Genomic DNA, 19,636 nt, shown 5'->3' with positions numbered 1-19,636 from the left:
AACTTATTAATTGCTATTTATAACTTATAATTTATAAGTTATGGATATTGCTCATTATGGCGGGAGATCTTTATGTTTGAGTACACTGAGAGCTTAGACTATCGGCGTGTACATCGTTTCTATTCATCGAAAGGCGGCGTCTTCTGATGTTTAACATTCACAGGAACAGAAAAGGTAAAATACACATTGCAACCGAAAATACCAATTTCCTTTTATCATGTTTAAGAAAAGTAGTTTTTGGGTGCAAAATTGAAACCCACCCCAAATGACTAGCCCCAAGTTTGCCCCAACCCCAATGGCCCCCCCCGGTCCCTTTGGGAAAACCTTCTACTTTACGGCCTTTCAGAAACTGTGATAAAATGTTAAAGAAGTGTTTGTTATTCAAAACACATAAAAAAATTTTTTCCCAAAGGTTTAAATAAACAAAAGCCTTTTAAAAAAAGGGAGACAAAAGCAACTCGAAATTAAAAGGGTAAGACAGACTGCGTTCGGTTTTAACCGGGTTATTGACATGCGGGATGATAAGGTAGTTCTACTAAGTTTGTTTCGAACGCCCCAAATTGTTTGTGTTTGGTTGTTTCGCTCTTCTTTCCAAGTAACTAAAAGGGGTGTATGAATGCCATGTTTTGAAGATAAATAATATTTTTTTTAATTGTTTTTTTGGACCTTTTCCCTTTCAATTTGATTGGCGAACAGAATTTTTTTACAACTGTAAAAAAAAAATTTTTCGGATAACTTTGTGCTGCCCCCGATTTTAAACTCTTTTTTCACTTTTTATTTATATTTGAAAATATTGATTTAAAACAAAGACTATAAAAGAAACAAAGTAATAAATGCATTTTTTTTTTTTTACACATTTGTAAAGCCCGAAGCCTCGTACACATATCACGATAACGGCCTTATCGGATATGTGTCTTGGGTTTTGGTTTTTTAAAAGTGTGTAAAACAAAAAAAATAGACTTCTTTCCTTTAGTAAAATCTTTGGCCATCAGACTCGGCAGCACTATATCGGGAGAAAGGTAAGGGATTGCCTGCGGTGATGATGAGGAGGGGGGCGATCTTTTCCCAATGTCACTGTAATTTCCCCACTTTACCCATAGGCAAAACCACGAAATTCCCTGTAAAAAACGACATTCTGGCTAAGACTGTAAAAACAAACCAATAAACAAAAAGCAAAACGAAGTATACAGTCGTGTTGTGAAACCCCCCATATACCCAAAGATTTCCCTTCAAGTGGTATTTCCATTGCATACTTGACTTTTTGCCAATGTTTTAAAGTAAAGAAAGCATTTCATAGAATAAATTCGGGCAAAAATACAGTTTTCGACCCCCGTGAACATCAGAAAGGCCTAGCCAGGGGGTTATTAAGGTTGTTTCCGCTGGGTTAGATGAAAATAAATTTATTGTATTACGAGGGGCATGAAAAATTTTTGGGGCGTTTTGATTTGTTTTTTAAAAAAAAATTACGATTTTGGGGGTTATTAGAGGATTTTTTTGGGGATATTTTCTAAAACTGGTCAAAATTGATGATGAAAATGAAACCACAGGGGTTGCTTGATAGGGTTAGCATCCCAAAAACAAAAACCATTTAAAAAATAGAATTGAAATATGTAAAAAAACTCCGAAATTTACCATAAGTTTTGTGACACCTTGCATAAGAATTCCCAAATTTTTGGGTAACACATATTTGTTTTAAGTTTTGTGACCATGAAAAAAGTTTTAATAAAAAATAATGTTTCTTTTCGAATGAATCGAAATTCATTATTTGGAAAACTTTTTATATTATAAAGCAGAAAGAAAGAGAAGTTTAGCTTAAATTTGCTGTTTCTGCATTTTTACTAGCCCCTAAAATATACGGGACAAGAAAAAAAATTTTAGTTTTTTTTATGCCCAAAAAAACTTTGGTTTTACAGAAAGCTTTCAAAAAGTTTTCCCGACAGTTTTGGGTCAATCCACTTCAAGACCAAGGGAAGACCAAAAAAAATGGACCAGAGGAGGGAAGTTCGGTTCGACTTTTAAAAAGGCATTCCAAAAAAGGGGCCCATTGAAGTTCCTCAAATGTTACTTTTTGAAATAAAATAAATTTGAAAACATACGTGAAAATAATGATTAAATCATTACCAAGACAAGACGCAAGACAAGACACAAAGCAAAAAGAACTGACAAAAAAAAAGCACAACAAAAGAAGCCAAGCATAAACCAAACAAAGACCCCAAAATGAGGCCCAACAAGACAAGGCAGAAAAAAAAACAAACCAGGCAAGAAAAACAAAGATGAGACACAAGACAAGACAAAAAGACAGACATGCTTGTAAGTTATATTAATGGGGTATATGTAAATGATAAAAAAAAGTAATTACTAATAATTAAAATAATAAGTAATAAATAATAACTAGTAGTTATAAATAATAATTTTAAAACAAATAAATTTAAATAATAAAAAAAAAAGTAATAGTAAAAAGTTATAAAAAATAAAATGTTAACCCCAAAAAGTGACACAACAACTGAAAAAACCCTAAAAAAAAATGTATACGAATAGTGGTCGTACGCGAACAAAAAAGAAAATGAAAAAAACTACGTCTTTATTTTAATGTCTAAAACTATTATTATAAATTGAGATACATGTAAATTTTGGGGGAAAAAAATGCTTTGGAGTGCGTATTGTACTTTTTTCGACCGTTTAAAGGGGCCCAAAAGTAATTAGGAGCTGGGGGCCCCCATATTTGCCGCAGAAAGTCGAAATACCGTCAGTTTTACATGCGAAAAAAAATTTTACGCGGTTTTACAACTTTGAAATTGTTGTTTATTTATGTCAACAAAATATTAAAAAAAGTATTCGACACTTAAAACAAATAGAAAGCGAAAAATTTTCGCGCCGGGGGATGTGTATACCGGCAGAGAATTTAAAGATTTGATAAAAAAGGGAACCCCAACTCAGGGGGAAATTGTGTTGGTTTAGAAGTATTGGCGCAAAATTCCGATATAAATTTAAAAGTTAGAAAAGTGAGAATAGTTGATAAAGAAAAAGATCCTGAGGGAATAAGCTGAAAAGGGCCCACAAGAAAAACAGAAGAAGATACGTGCCAAGTCCAAAAATATACGGCACTCGGGGGAAACCAACAAACATAAATTTGGTTTTATCATTTATGCAGCAATAATGGGTAAGTCGCAGAAAATGTGGTTAGGGGTTTGGGAGCAAGTCAAAAACCCCGAAATGCATTGCAAATTAAAATCTGGAAACATAAAGATTTGACGGGGTTCCAGGAAATCAAGTGACTGCGGCACTGAAACACGATCTCATTTTAATACAGCCTTTACTTCGACTGAGTCCGATGATACTGGCGGGGCAAGAGCTTTAAAGTCCGAGAAAATACTTCCAACAACGAAATTGAAGCCGGGTGGGCTACCTTAGACGCCAAGGTTACACGGGGTAAATAAAAACTAAACGATTTACAGATTCTGGCAGTTTAACGCCCCAAATTCGATTCATAAAATGCGTCAGATTTTGTTTTATGGATTCTGAAAGCAAAAACTTGATAAAATAGCACAACACGGGAAATTGCACAATATTCGGCCCTCAGAAAAAAGTAAACGATTCCTCGGTAAACCGAAATCTTTTAAAAAGTTCCAGAATTTTTGGGATATAATAATAAAAAACGTTGTTTTTGTTGATTTAATTTTTGTCAAGAAATTATTTTCCCCCCCCAAAACAAAAAGGTTGGCGAGTTTCTTTCGGGCTACAAAAATATCCCAAACCAGATCTTCGGGCCCCGTGCAACGCAGATGAGGTTTCAAGTTATATAAGAATGATCGTTGTAAAACAAGAAATATGAGGGGTAAAACTAACAGACTATGTTATAAAATAAACCTTTTTCCCCATAACCATAGTGTTTTGGGAAGTATTATCACTAAAATTTAGATATTGTTTGTGTAAAATAATCTAAAAATGCAAAAAAGGGTTTAATTTTAAAACATCTTAGTTTACGTGAGGCACGTTAAGTTTTGTTTTACTTTTACTAAGTGAGGACCTAAAAGTCAGGGAAAACTTCCGAAAAATAAAATTTTGGATATATTTTCTTTTTTTGGGAAAACTTTTGAACGAACACTTTTCTAAATAACGCCAGGCCCCCTTTTTGAAAAAAAAAAATAAATAATAACTGAAATGGGATTAAAACACCCGGCCATGAAAACCGAAAGTAAAAACTAACTGTCACTAAAACAAAATTTTCAACTACGATTTTTTTTCCCCCCCCCTCTGTACTCCCAACCCCCTCATTAAAATCCCACAAATTTTCTATAATTTTCCATACTGGTGCTGTGTTTTTTTTGTGATAAGAATCTGACTTTTGACCTTTGACCCAAATGGACCTTGACATTGTAAGTGTTTGCCAAGTTTTTTCAGTTCCTTTTTATGCATGGGGAATTTGATGCGACACAAACCAATTCTTCAAAATTTGGCCTTAAATGTGCCCTTAAAGCTACGATTGGGGGACAGGGTTTTGTACATTTCACACTGCCTCACATTGAACTTTTGTGCCAAGTTATCTCAGTTTCCCTTCATGCATGAGGAATTTTAGGGCGGGACAAAAAAAAGCCAAATTTTACCCTTTGCCCTCCAAGTGTGCCCTTGGACCTGGTCTTGGCAGACACTTTCCCTCAAGCTGTTGCAAGACCATTAAAAATCATAAAAGGAATATATTGAGAGAAGGCAAAACAGATTTGTCACAAAGGACAAATTTAACCCCCCCAAAAAGGGCCCCTTGTCACAAAACTAAGCCAAATGTCAAACCCAAACTTGCTTGACCTTTACCTACTGACCCAAAATCAATAAGGTCATTGCTAGTTATGATAACCTCCCATGAAGTTTCTTATCCTCCCCCCAAGCTTTTCTAAAGTCATTTCCTAAAAGGTTTAAATGACCTTTGCCCCTTTGGGAAACTCAAAACAAACGGGACATTGCTTGACATGCCCAACCTCCAAAATAATTTTTCCTGATTAGTCCCAAGTTTCTCAATTATTGCCGAAAATGTTTAAATTTTTCGGGCCCGTGCCCTTTGCCCTGTGACTTACTGACCTCAAAATTTTTAGGGGTCATCTGCAGTCATAACCAACCCCCCCCTATCAATTTCATGCCCCTAGCCCAAGCGTTTCAATTTATCACCCAAAAACCCTTTAAAAAACCCAAGTCACTGTGACCTTGAACTTTGCCCAAAAACCTAAAGCGAATTAAATGCATTTCTGAGTTAACCGTGTACCATAATTTAAATTTGGGGCCCAAGCGTTCTCAAGTTATCATTGGGAAACCCGTTTAACGTTCAGGGTCACGAGACCTTACCTTTGACCTACTCCCAAAAATTTCGAACTTTGCCCGTATTTTTGATGTTCATTGTGTCCCAAAAATTTTTTAAAATGGGTCAAGCCTTTCTAGTTATCATCCGGAAACCATTCAAAACCAACGGACCGCCCGACCGCCGCCAGCTCAGCCCAAATACACCCCCAAACTTGTTTTGTGGGGGTAAAAATAATTTCTAAATGCATGTGGGATCGGCAAGATCAAGTGGGAAACAAAAAAACGGGGAAAAATTAAAAAAACCAGGTTTTAATTGCACCAGGCCAACGGGTTTTTTAAAAAATGGTCATATACATGACAAAATTTTTTTATTATAACTATGACCATATTTTTTTTATTTTTTATTTCCCCAAGGGCTTTAAAAAGGGGCCCTTTTGTCACCAAAATAGAAAACAAAGAAAAAAAAAATGCATGAGCCGAGAACCAAATGCCCCTTTTTAATGCATTCACGACGTTTTTGCACAAAAAACAAAAATAATTTCCCCATTGTAAAAAAAAAGTTCCTATTCTGGTTCAATGTGCCCTTGACCTTTGACCTATTGGCCTAAAAATCAACAGGGTCATTTTCTGGTCATGATAAACCCTCCCAATAAGTTTAGAGCCTAAGCCCTAGGTTCCCCAGTTATTTCCCGGGAAAAGGGGTTAAACGGTTCAGGGTCAATGTGCCCTTCCCCTGGCTTTTATGCCCCAAAAATCTAAAGGGTCATCTACGGTCAGGGACCAATCCCCTATCAATTTTTGGGAAACCCTGGGCATTGTTCTCAATTAATTTTCGGAAAGGGTTTAACTGTTCCGGGGTCATGTACCCTTGCCCTTTCCCTACGACCTAAAAAAACAAAAGGGGTATCGCTGGTCATGATTAATCTCTCTACAACTTTCATGATCCTTTGCTCTAGCTTTCATGGTTATTGTTGGGGAAAACCGTTGAATTTTCCTGGCCAATGTGACCTTGACTTTGACGAAAACCCTCAAAATCAATAGAGATCACCTGCGCTCATGCCAATCTCCCTATCAATTTTCCGATTCTGGGCCCCAACGTTCTTGAAATATGTCTGGAACTGTTTACTGCCCCTGCATACGACCTTGACCTTTGACCTACTGATTCAAAACGTGGGGGGTAACTCTTGTGATACCAACCTCTTATTAATTTTTGATCTTAGGTCCAAGGGTTCTTTGTTTTAATACGGGTTCTCTGTGTAATATATGTTCAGGCAATGGTCGACTGACAATCCCTTGGTTCTCTGTTGTAATGTATGCATGGAATGCTATCGACTGATCTAATGCAAAAAAACCGGGGTTCCTGCTGAAAATGTATGTTCAAGAATGTGTCGATGATCTGATTGCAAAAACCCACTTTCTCTGCTGTAATGTTGTTAAAAGAAATGGTCGCGATCTATTGCACAATACCATATTCTCTCTGTAAGTATGTTCAGGCAATGTTCGACTGATCAAATTCACAATACCATAGTTCTCTGCTAAAATGTTGTTCAGGCAATGATTTCGACTGATCCGATTGCACAATATTGCGGTTCCCTTGCTGTAATTTACATGTTGTTCAGGAAGCTGTTGATGAAAGTCCCCAAACCCCGTGTTTCATGCTGTAGTATGTTCAGAAACACTGTCGACTGTCCAACTGCAAAATACCAGGGTTTCGTGTAATGTTGTTCGGGCAATGTGTAAATTGGGACTTATTGCAAAAAACGCTATTCCCTGCTGCAATATATTTTCTGCTGTCGACTGCCCTATTCCAAAATACCGCGGGTTCTCTGCAGTAAATTATGTTCTGAAACGCGTAAATTGATCTGTTTGACAATCCCGGGTTTCCCCTTTGTAATGTTGTTCAGGGAAGGGTCTATATTGAATCACAATACCCGGGTTCTCCACTCCCAATTTAATTCGGGGAACACGGTTAACTGATTGATCGAAATCCCGTTTTCTCTCTGAAAATTTATGTTACAATGCTGTGGACTGATCTATTGCACAATCCCGCGGTTCTCTGCTGAAAATTTGTTAAGTTGCGGGGGAGGGGAGGGGGTTTAATACTGACAGACACAGATGCAGATCTAAATGAAAAATTTTTCAATCCCATGCTACTACCTAAAAAGGTAATTCCCTGGTTGGAAATCGAAGAAGCAATGATCTTTGCCACTGTCAATCAGACACCACCTTTTGGTCCCAAAATTGTGGAGATGCCCCTTGTTATGAAATTGTCGAACCCAAAAATAGATGTTAAAAAGCATCTTTTTCACTCCCATGTACACATGGGGGCCCTTTTAAAAAAAAATAAAAAAACTTTTTTGAGTCAAATTTGATTAAAGATAGTTATAAACATTACGTTGTCCCCCAAATCCCCTTTTTTTTCCCTTTGAAAAAACCATTCATTTGAAGCCATTTTCAAAAAAAAGTATCCTTCATGAACTTCATTACAAGTGACATGCCAAGTTCTGTAGATTTACAGAAAGGAACTTGTCGAACTATCAAAACAGAATTTTTGTTATTTCCATAAGTATTTAGGGTACCCCCCTTTTTTTTGGGTTATTTACCCAAAAAAACTTTTTTTGTTTTTGTTCTTTCATACAGTTCTGATTGAGTCGTTGATGTGCACCTGTTGGGATAAAAGACACGGATGGAAACCCCTAAGCTTTCAGGGAACATAAAAAAATGCAGGAAAGCCTTCCTTTCCTAAAGTCGAAAATTTTAACCCCCCGAATTCACAAGACCACAGTCATTTTTTAATGAACCCATTTTGCTCTTCCATTTTTAAAGAAAACCTTTTCTTCCCAATGATTTCACTCACTGCTTTTTTTTAAAAATTCGTGTTCCTCCTTTTTGGTACTTGTCACTATGGGGAGCATTCTTGCTATAAATTTTTCCATCCATAGGACTTTTTAAACCCAAAGGGTTTTCCCCGCCCACAAACCCCTTTTTTGTATAAAACCCGGCTCGAAAATGAATAAAATAGCATATTAAAAAAAATTGTGCCCGTTTGGGGATGTCCCGAAAGGACTATGTGTACCCCTACTTAATATTAAAAAATTAAATTAAAACTTTTTTTTAAAAAATTTCATTTTAAAAATTATTTCTTTATTTAAAAAAATTATTACTTATTTTTATAACTTTTTCCTTAAAATTTTAAATTTAAACTTTAAAAATTTTTATTTAAAACCTATTTTTATTTTAAAAAATTATTTTTTAATTTAAAATTATTCCTTAAAACTTAATAAATTTAAAAATTATCATTAAACCATATAAAAAAAAGGAAAGAGACAATAAATTAAAAAACAAAAGAAAGCCTCACTTAGTGCTTGTTGCTGAACTGAGCTGCATTAAAAAAGCACGCTTTCAAAGAGTCAGTTTTTGTGTAACAATGTCCACTGTCATTGCCGCCTTTAAAAAAATTTTTTAATAACCAGGTTATTGCCCAATTTCACAAAAATTATCTATATTTTGCCCCTCTTGTTTTAAAAAATCGTAAAAGGGGAATTTTAAATGTACTATGTTGTTAAAATTTTGGAAACCCCTTTTTCCCCAAACACCCCATAAAATTAATAGCCCATAGATCATGACGGTTCAAAAATAAATTGTCCAAATTTCCTTTGACTCAATTGCCGCTCTGTCCTCTTATGGGCCCTTATGTACCTATTTGCTGCTGTAGGCGCGTTTCCCTCGTATGATCCCGCAAACAATGACAGTGTGAAAATATTACAATTTCATAGAATCAATGTTTTTTAAAATGAAAATGTACATTGGCAAACTTTTGATACAATAGCAAAGCAGCAGTGCATTTTTTACATCCTTGCCAATTTATTATTCCAATGTGTGTTTCAGTTTTTTATCTCCCCCCCATGAAATCGGGAGGGGGGATTGAAAAAGGCGTTTTTCCCCTCCCCAGCCATTTTCATAATACCTTGTAGAATTTCATGAAAACTTGAAAAAAACAGAACCCCCCAACCGCGATAATGCCAGTCAAATTTTTTTTTGTTTTGGGCTTTCCCTTAGATTATGATTTAATGAAAAATGTCCCTCCGCAGCCATTTTTTAGTAAAGCAGGTAAATTTCATCAAAATTGAAATAGACATGAACCAAGATACTGCGATGAATTTCCCCTCAATTTTTTTTTTCCCCCAATGGTAAATTCCCAACAAAAAAAGTCCCCTCCGCAGCCATTTTCTTCTAGCAGTAGAATTTCGCAAACTTTAAATTAAAAAGAACCAACATACTTGAAAGCCGTCATTTTCTTTTTTTATTTGGGCAAATTTTCCCTACATTTTTTGCCCCCTTTAATTGTTTAAAAACCAAGATTTTTTACAAACAATCAACCCCAAATTGGGGAATTTTTATTAAATTCTTTCATCCTTTTTCCAGAACTTATTTTAAACATTGAAGTTGTTACCCAACGTGGTCGCCCACCTTGCCTTTTTCACACCCACCCCCCTCCCAAACCCTCACCCCACCTTTTTTTTTTTTTTTTTTAAAATTTCCATCAATTTTATAATCAAAATATAAATTTTAACCTCCCCCCCCCCCCCCCCAAAAAAAAAATTTTTTTCTAGATATATTTTTTGCCTTTCCCCACCACAGACCATTTCGGCGGGGGAAACCCAAATTTATCGAATTTGCTTTTTAATATTATAATTAATATTTTTGTACTTTATGTTGATAACTGGCATGACATATAATTTGAAAAGGAAACACCTGCAAATCAAAGAACCCGACCTTTTGGGAAAAAAGATACAAAAGTTACTAAAAAATAGTCAGGACACAAAGAGAATTCCCCCTTTGGCCAAAAAATGCGGGCCAATAAAAATGTTGCAACCGGGTTTTATTTTCTTATTTTTCATCCGACACCGTGGTTATGAAATGTCAGATGCTACTTCAATTTTAACTTAGATTTCATTTTTAGGTTTAGAAAACCCACAAAATTACTTCACATTTTCCAGATTGTGTTTGGCATTCTCCCATTCAAATTAAACACGGACTGATTTGGACTTAGGGGGTTTTACCCATACTCTTTCTTTCACTCTTACACAGCTAAAAAAAAGGAATCAGAAAACCGAATCCCTATCTAGAGATGGGAAAAATCATGACCTTTGCTTTTTAAGCGGGGCAGTTTTTTTCCCCAAAACCCATACTGAACTTGACCACGATCGTAACAAACACTGAAACAAAAAAGGGGGCACTGACCCTAAAAAAAATCTCTTTTTTACAAGGTTCATTGTCTTGTTGGAACAAAGTTTTGCTTTCTTCTTGTAGTTTATATTATTCATTTACCACATTTTTTGAACCAGGGCAAATTTTAATAATTACGGTTTAAAATTAAAAAGCACTCACATCCAATTATCAAGGTCCCGCCATTATTTATTCAAAAAAAAATTTTCAAAAATTTCTTATATTAAAAGCTTGTAGTAAGTACAAGCACAAAACCATGGCAAATTTTTTTTTCCAATGAAAAAAAAAATTTTTTGGACAAATAGGCAGAGTCAAACCCTTATTGAAATGCCAAATATCAAAACTCTAGAGAAAAAGATTTTTAAGTCTGATTCTAAAAACAAATTTTAAAAAAAAACAAAGGGGCAGAGACCCTGGATCGCTCACCTGGTAAAGATACATGATTCAAATTCAAACTGATAAAAAATTAAGAAAGTCAGTAGGCCAAAATTTATGGGCAATGAAAAATTCATTTTACGATTTTGGTCAAAACTGTGTAGTCACAAAATTTCAAGGCTGTTCTTAAAAAACAAGAAAATAGGTCCCGTAGGGCAAGGCCGTCAAGGGCATCATATCTTGGGGTCATCAGGTAATTTTAAATTAAACAGTCTTGGAAATGGTCAGAGATTTTTTAAGTATTTTTTCCTATTAACTCACAAATAACTAATGCCCCCAGGGGGGGGCCCTTTTAACCCCCGGGCAAAATTTTAAAATTTTGGGAGAGGAAAATAGAAATCATTTACCCAAAAAACAAAAACCTGGTCGTACGGTTCAGACAAGATGATTTTTTAAACTTTTCCTATATGTTATTAAAACGTGGACCCCCCGGGAGGGGCCTCTTTTCACCCAAGGGGAACAAATTTTAACAATTTTTAAAAAGGGGGGCCCCCCAAGATCATCCTGTAATTTGGTAAATTTTTGCCCAGTGGTTTTTTAAGAAATTTTTTAGAAATTGTTGACGGACACTGACAGGACTACGCACGACGGACATCAAGCGTCACAATAGCCCCTTTCACTTTGTACAGGGGAGTAAAAAAAAACCCACATGTTCAATGAACCTGAACTATTAGAACAATTTTGAAAGAGGGTACCAAAAGATCATTTGTGAAAGTTTTTTCAGAATCCATCCGTGATTTTGGGGAGATATTGTTAAAAGAATTGTTTTATAAAAGTGACCAGCCCTCAATGGGCCCAATTTTTTTTCGTATCAGAAAAAATTGAACAAATTTGTAGAAGGTCACAAAAGAACCTTTTTTTTAAAAAATTTTTTAAAATTTGACTTGCGTTTTCACAAGAAGATTTTTTAAAGGGTTTCCCCAAAAACCTATTATATGGAAAAGTTCCTACAGGCGGCCCCGTTTTTTGTGAATCCCCAAAAAATTTTAAAAAAACTTGGTAGAGAGTCACAACAGAACTTTTGTGTAAAAGTTATTTTAAAAACGGGCAAAACATTTCCACAAGAACATTTTTTAAACTTTCCCCTACTACAGTACTCAGGCCCCGGGGGGGCCCTGTATTTGACAAAGATCAAAATAATTTTTAAAAATCGAGAGGGCACACAAGGGGTATTTTGTAAAATTATTTTTAAAATCCAGCTAGCATTTTTACATAAGAAGAATTTTTTTAAAGGGTTTTTTTTACTATAAAATCTAGGAAAAGTGAATGGCGGCCGTGTTTTTTTACAAATGGGTATAATTTTTAACAAGCTTGGTACAGGGTCACACAAAGACCTTTGAAGAAAAATTTTTTAAAAATCGGCCCGCCAATTTCTTTTTTTTGTTTGTTTGTTTTGGGGTTTTTCCCCCGTTTTTCAAAAGTATTTCAGTCATGTAAGCGGGCAGTTTAAACCCAACCGGGGTTCCTGGGTTCTGTCCCGTACAAACCCGTTCCGCAAGTAACTGCCCAACTTCTCCACAGAACGAGGTGGGGGGACTAATGATTTCAACACAATGCGTTTATCAAATAAACGGGGAACATACCCCCGCCCCGGGATCAATACCAAAGTTGAAAAAAAGTTTTGCTTGGGTTTACATAGGGGGGCCCGACTAAAATTAGAAAGTTCTTCAAACGACTCTCCTCCAAATCAAGGTTCGATTTTGAAATATACCCCAAAAAATGGTCCTTTTGTCACCCTACAAAGACTCTTTTAGATTATAGTGTAAGAGCGTTGATTCAGATCGCGGGGGCGCTCTTACCTACTGAGCAAGGGGCGGCTGCCAGCAGTTTTTAACAAGAAGATTTTTAAACTTCCCATATACATATTGGGAAAAATGACCCCCCCCTCGACCTTTTTTACAAATCAAAAAAAATTTGAACAATCTTGGAAGGGGGCACACAAGGACCATTTGTTTAAAATTATTTTAAAATCGGCCCCGCAGTTTACCCTTTTGGCCATGTTTTTTACGAATCGGTATAACGAAGGTCTTTGTAGAGGCTGACATAAGGACCATTTGTTGTAATATTTCAAAAATCGAACGTTGGTTTAGGAGGGGATGTCGTTTTAAGAACTTTGTATTTTAGCTCTGGGGGCCCCATTGCAAAACCCCGCGAAAAGTTTAACAACTTTGGAAGACCTTTCCAAGGGAAAACCTAGCCAATTTCATCAAAAACTTTGAGGGTTCTGGAGGGGATTTTTTAAAAAAAAATTGTAAGAGGGGGGGCAAACGGACACAAAAAGGACCAGTGTGATCACAAACTCCCCCCTGAGCATTTTCTCGGTGAGCTAAAAAAAATTTTAATATAAACCATTAGTATGGCCATATAGGTGGACAAGGTTTAAACCGTTCTGACCTGGTTACCTATGTTTTTTGGGACCCCCCCAAAACCCAGTTTCGAATGCCCTAGTGATCAATGAGTCCAGTTTTTAAGTTTTTCCCAATTTAAATATGGCCTCCAAAACATTTTTCTAAGGTGAAGTACACAAACACTGTGCTATGCCCAAAACCAATTAAAAAAGCCAACGCTCACTCCAAATGGTTTAAAAAGCCTCATTCCAAGAGGTTTCAATTGTCCCAAATTTCATCAAAATCCCCCCTGCTGAAGAAATGTCCGGACAAAGTCAATCTTGTATCTGCCCTTGGCTTTAAATGGACCATGGCCTTTGACCTAGGGACCCGGGTTTTTGGCATGACACTCCGTCTCTTTTGGTGAACACGGGAAGTTTTATCAAAATCCCTCCTTCATGAAAAAGAATGCCCGGGCAAAGCTTTTCATTTCCTTTATCCTTTGCCTCAAGTTGCCCTTGGCCTTAACCTAGGGACCTTTTTCTTGCGCATGACACTCCCTGTCTCGTGATGGTGTACAACGTGCCAACTTTCATCAAAATCCCCCGATGCATGAAGAAAAATGCTTCCCCCAAAGTCATTCTTTTTTCGACCTTTGGTTCTAACTGTGCCTTTCCTTAGACTTAGGGACCTTGTTTTTTCGCATACATCCGTCTCGTGGGGGTGGGGAACATTTGGCCCCGTTTAATAAAACAAAAAACCCCCTTGCATGAAAAAAATGCTCCGGGCAAAGTTTTTATTTTGTACCTTTGACCCTAAGGTGACCTTTACCTTAGACCAAGGGGGCCCGGCTTTCCTGACACTCCGTCCAGGTGGGAACAATTTTGCCAAGTAAAATTAAAATCCCTCCTGCATGAAGAAAAATGCTCCGGAAAAATCATTCTTTAATTTTACCTTGACCCAAAGTACCTGACCTAAGTCAAAAAACTTTGGTTTTTGCGCAGAACCCGTCCCCAAGGGAACATTGTGCCAAGTTTCACAAAAACCTTCCATTTTTAAAAAAGATATGGTCTGGGGCAAAGTCTTTGGGGGCGCTGCCCCAACCTCCCCGCCTGCAGGGGGGCCTCATAAAACGGCTTAAAAAAATGAGCCAAACTTCGAATCATCTCCCGGTTATAGATAAAAAATAGACTGCTCTTTGTAATTCCATATTCTATTTGTTCGGGACCTCTAGCCTGCCCCCATGGGTTGCAGACCTCCCGAGGTAGACCTTACTCTTAGGTAAGGTCTCAGCTAGAGTAAGGGGCCGGAAACCGGACCCCTAGACCCAAAATCTAGTCCCTAGAACCCTTCCTACTCTTATGCAACAAACAGCTAGGTTGGAAAAACAAATGGAGATTTGAATTTTTTTTGTGTTCACATTTTTTTGGGGAAAACCTGAAACAAGAACAATATATAAACAGGGGAAATTTTTAAATTTTCTTTCCCCAATACATAAATGTGCAGGGGCCCCCGGCCCCAATATCATTTAAACAAAGTTACAGTATGGGGGCCCCGCGTACAATACAGAAAAATACTTTGAATAGTACAGCCATAAAACATCGAAAAGTCTACCCCCCCAAAAAAACCCGGTTGAACAGCCCGATGGGCTTTCGGCAAAAAAAAATAGACCGTGCACATTTTTTCTTTGTTGCTTGACAAATTAATAAAAATTTGATTCTGTCTTGCTTAAAAAATAACTTTAATTGAGTTTTCGTACCAAAATTACCCAACACATACAGTAACGTCCATTTTCGGCCCAAATTTTTGCATACCCCGTACCAAGAAAAACATAATTTAAAAGGGAAAAAATATCATACATACCTCCTGAAACAGATTTTACCCGGCATTGGGAATAAAGTGGAAAAGCTGTTGAGGCCCACTTAAAAAACAAATTTTTAACCCCCTTTATATATGATAGACCTCACGGGCTCATGATTTTCCCGCCAAGTATACCGTAATAATAGAATAAAAATATAAAATTTTTAAATAATAAAGTTTTAAGTTATAATTTTTAGGTATTTAATTTTAAGTTATAAGGTAATTTTAGGTAAAAAGTAATAAATGCCCCAGGGTTCCTAAAAATCGATAAGAAAATAAAAAACGGGGGTATTTATGCTCAAGGCTCATTGTGACCATTAATAATTCAAAACCATTGAAATTTCATTCTGTAGTTGCATATGCATTAATAGGGGGTCATTTTTCTTCAGTTTCGTAGCAAATAAAATGACATAACTAAAAGTAGGTGGGTGCGTCTATTAGGGAAGACGTGTGTTTATTAGGCAGTGGGTGAGGTATACGGTAGAAATACATATCCTGACAATCTGGATATTTTGTTGGCAAATAGGAAGGAGGTGTGTATTAATGAGGGAGGGCAGGGGCGTTTATACTTTGGTAAACTGTAATACATATGTATGCCCTGGCAATAATCACAAGTTCCAAAATAACAATTTAGATAGGTCCCTTGAAAACTCGACGGTTACAAGATTTGTAAGTACAGCAAATTGCAGCATTTCGTAAATAATGAATGGGCCATAATTCTTCATAATCTATGACATTTATTTTCCATGTATCAGGGAAAATTTAATATTTATACCTTTAAATCCTGGAAAAAGATACTTTCTCGTCAAATTTGTAACATTTAAAAAAAAAAAAAGGCCGTGAAAAGAATGAAATAATATCTTTGCACAATTCGATTTTGTCGAAATATGCATATGTTTTTAAAAATACTTTTGTCTAAATGTCTGAGAAATTTCATCAATCTACTGTTTTTATTATTTAATATATAACTAAAAATATAAAGAGGGCGATAGAAGTTTCGATTAGTGTATATGCTCCCGTCCCCTCACACCCCCGCCTGAAAGGAACATTTCGGAAAACAAAAATCAAGTATTATAATCAGTACGAAAAGACACGCTTCCTTTGAATAATTAAATAAAAGAAACTACATAGCATAGGACTTGTCAGGACAAGGAAAAATGAGAATACAACATTGTATAAAGTGAGTGACGGAAATAAGGCTTAGTTTCTGTAGAAAAGCAATAAATATATCAACAGGGACAATTTTTGACATGCATTAAACATGCAATTAGTCTACATACGTAACGGGCAGTCACAAAAATGAAAAGTTATTGCATTCAGTACAATACGTTAGACTTGTGGTACAGCTGTGTATTCTAGTGTTGGGCATTTGTACTTTACATGAGTACATATTATTTCAAGAAAATGAAGTACATATAACATTGTTTGACTATAAATCAGTTAGACATTATATATTAGTGTTAAATGTATAAACATTTACCAATGAGAGATTAAGTGATTTGAACCATACCACCAAAACCTTAGAAGTTGTCCGGCCCAATGAACTTATTTTTTAACTGAAGTATTTATTCATGAAATAGCCTATCAAGCCAGGAAATTGTCTTATATTTCTTCTCTATTCCTTTTCAATACAAGAGAGACAAATAAAAATGCGACATTTTTATCCTCTTGTTAAAAGACATAGCTTATACATATAGCTTATATTTGACAATTCATTATGCAAAAGACGATACTGTAACAGTAAATTAAAGTTACTCGTTTTTTTTTTAGTTGTGGGGTCTAAATAATGAAAATCGTCATTTTCACAACGTTAATCTGTATGACATTGAGAATTAGGTGGTAAACACATCAAGAAATTGAATTTTATAATTTTATTAGACGCTTCTGAGTCAAAAAAATATGCTGCGTAAATACATTCTATTGGGCTGAACAAATTTATTTGTCAACAACCTTTCATTATACTTTGTATATGTAACTACCATTCTTATTAATGTACTTACATAATAATGTTATATTGTCATTTGATATACTGTGTAATATTTTCTGTGTATATATGTAAATAATTGTTATGTTATGTCAGTCACTGAAAAGTGGAATAAAAGAATATATATACCAAATGCTACCAAATACCTTTTTCACAAATAGCAATTTTAGCAAAAAAAATTGTAGGACTTTTAAAATCACTTGATTAAGGGTGAGCCGCTTCGAAATTGTAAGCGAGCCGCTTCCGTCGCTTCCAAACGGTAAAAGGCGTTACAGATAATATTCGGCCACAATTAAACGTCAGAAGAATTTTCATAAACGAGATTACACGGTTTAGACATTAATAAATCGGCTATTATAAACTTTGATATTAATTTCCTATTTTATTATGATAGTTAACCTTGTATTTTACTTCGGTGTTCTGAAATGGTCAGCTCATATTGTTTTGGATGATGACAGTTTTATTTTCATATAATCGAGTTTTTATTGCAATGTCTACGTCCAAACAAGGATAATTATAAGAAACAATTGTTTATGGCTGTCATATTATGCAATAAGTTAAGATACTCTACATGCACTAATTACCCGTGTATCCCGTCTGTCAAATTTTAATTAGTACCATAATGATACAATGTATAGACAAGATTGACAGTCAGACATATGAAAAAAACGTCAAACGTTGCGCAACAAGGACTGGTCTTCCATATAAAATCACGGAAAATAAACAAACAATCGTCACTGTTCTCCCTGCGGACCCACAGGTAAGAGTTTCATATATTATTATTTATATATTTAATTATCTGCGTTTGTATGTTTTTTAGTAACTGTTTTCCTAAATCCTAGCTGTTATACCTTAGGATGTACAGTAAAATATTCATATATTGTCTATATACTGTTTGATCCACCAAAGTCTAACACTCATTTTTTACTTGCATGAATCAGGAATAAGTTGTGTATAGTAGTATTTGCACAGACCTTTTGGAACGATAGGATGGGGGACTTTTTTAAAGATGTAAAGATGTTTGTGTAAATGTTTGGACAGTGAAAAGTTTACTACATGATTTCATGTATATGGTGTTTTCATTCTAACTGACAAATTCTGTAATTTGATATGTATCAATCAAGTGGAGTCAAAATTGCGTTGTTTTTTTTTTCGAAATTTTACGGTCAAACTTAAGATTCAAAACTAACAGTAATATTTTGTTTTAAATATCGTCCTTAGACTAATTTTGAATAATTCAGTATACATGGTATGGTATCGTCATATATTTAAAGCGTAATAAAGGAAACAGTAGGTTTTTTTTCAAGGGCTATATAAATAAAACAAGAGTTATCATTTTATCTACGGACGTCGATTACGGATATTTTGGTAGTTTAACTGTCTTTCAATAAATGAGGAATTCCGCAAATTTTAGATAAAGAATGTATTGTCTAATATAAGAAAAAAAATATATATAAAGACAGATTGTTAGTGCAAGATGTGTTCAAACGTTGCATGAATTATATGTTGTAAAACATAATTTATCAAATTTACAGTCGGAACAACGAACTACTTTTCGGTTAAATCGATTCGAGATCTAGAAAATAATTTCGTTCTATTAAGTCTGAAATGAAAATGTTATGACATCTTTCTGTTTATGGCTAGTCAGTATTTTTTATCTGTTTTCTATTCTCCTTTTTTGAGGAGTTGCTGTTCGTTTGTGCACTAATTTTGAGTTTTTTTTTTAATTCTTATTTATTGGGTTAACTGTCGGATAAGAATGTCGTTCAGAATAACAAAAACTCACAGTTGTATTCTTTGTTACGATTTCAGATAAAAAAATCATGATCAAGCAAATTGCTTTGTTGTTGGTCGGCGTCCTCGCCGTTAACGCCTCATATTACAACCGTAAGTACAAAAGCTATCCGATAAAGAAAGGATACGGTGGTATTGGTGGTGGATACGGGAGAGGCTACGGTGGAATCGCTGGGGGAGGGGGATATGGAGGATATGGCGGAAAATACGGCGGTATAAGTGGTGGAATTGGAGGTGTCAGCAGAGGATACGGTGGAGGATATGGAAAATATGGCGGAGGATACGGTAGGATTGGTGGAGGATATGGAGGAAATTTTGGAGGATACGGAGGTGTAGGTTACGGTGGAATCGGCGGAGGACACAGCGGTATCGGCGGAGGATACAGCGGAGGATACGGAGGATACGGAGGCAGTTATGGAGGTATAGTTTAAAAGATTTAGCTATTCTTTCGTTTTTCGCTGCTCTTAAACAATAAAGATCTTTAGCATCTACTTAAGCGTCCGTTCGATTTTTACTATCAGCCTACTGTTTGGTCCAACAAAACCGTATCAAGGTTGTTCATGTATTTCCGAATTTTATGAATTCTTTGAATTTCAAAGATATCTTTAATAAACCTTGAAAATTTTTGGAATTTTTATTTCTTTAAGCGTTACCAAATCTTCACAGGTTAATGTTGATTTTATGCTAACTAATATAGTTTGAAAGTTTTATAATAACC

General features: G+C 35.6%; 1 protein-coding gene across 1 annotated transcript; it reads left to right on the top strand.

The window, feature by feature from the left end:
* The first annotated feature begins 3,156 nt into the window (after window positions 1-3,156).
* Window positions 3,157-19,349, top strand: LOC123547789 (uncharacterized). The gene is made up of 2 exons (XM_053550431.1): window positions 3,157-3,160; window positions 18,937-19,349. Exons 1-2 carry the CDS (start codon window positions 3,157-3,159, stop codon window positions 19,347-19,349), a joined length of 417 nt encoding a protein of 138 aa, XP_053406406.1.
* Window positions 19,350-19,636: the final 287 nt, after the last annotated feature.

The sequence above is a fragment of the Mercenaria mercenaria genome, chromosome 9 (genome assembly GCF_021730395.1).
Source record: "Mercenaria mercenaria strain notata chromosome 9, MADL_Memer_1, whole genome shotgun sequence".
NCBI lineage: Eukaryota > Metazoa > Mollusca > Bivalvia > Venerida > Veneridae > Mercenaria > Mercenaria mercenaria.
This window is presented reverse-complemented; position numbering and strand designations above follow the sequence as displayed.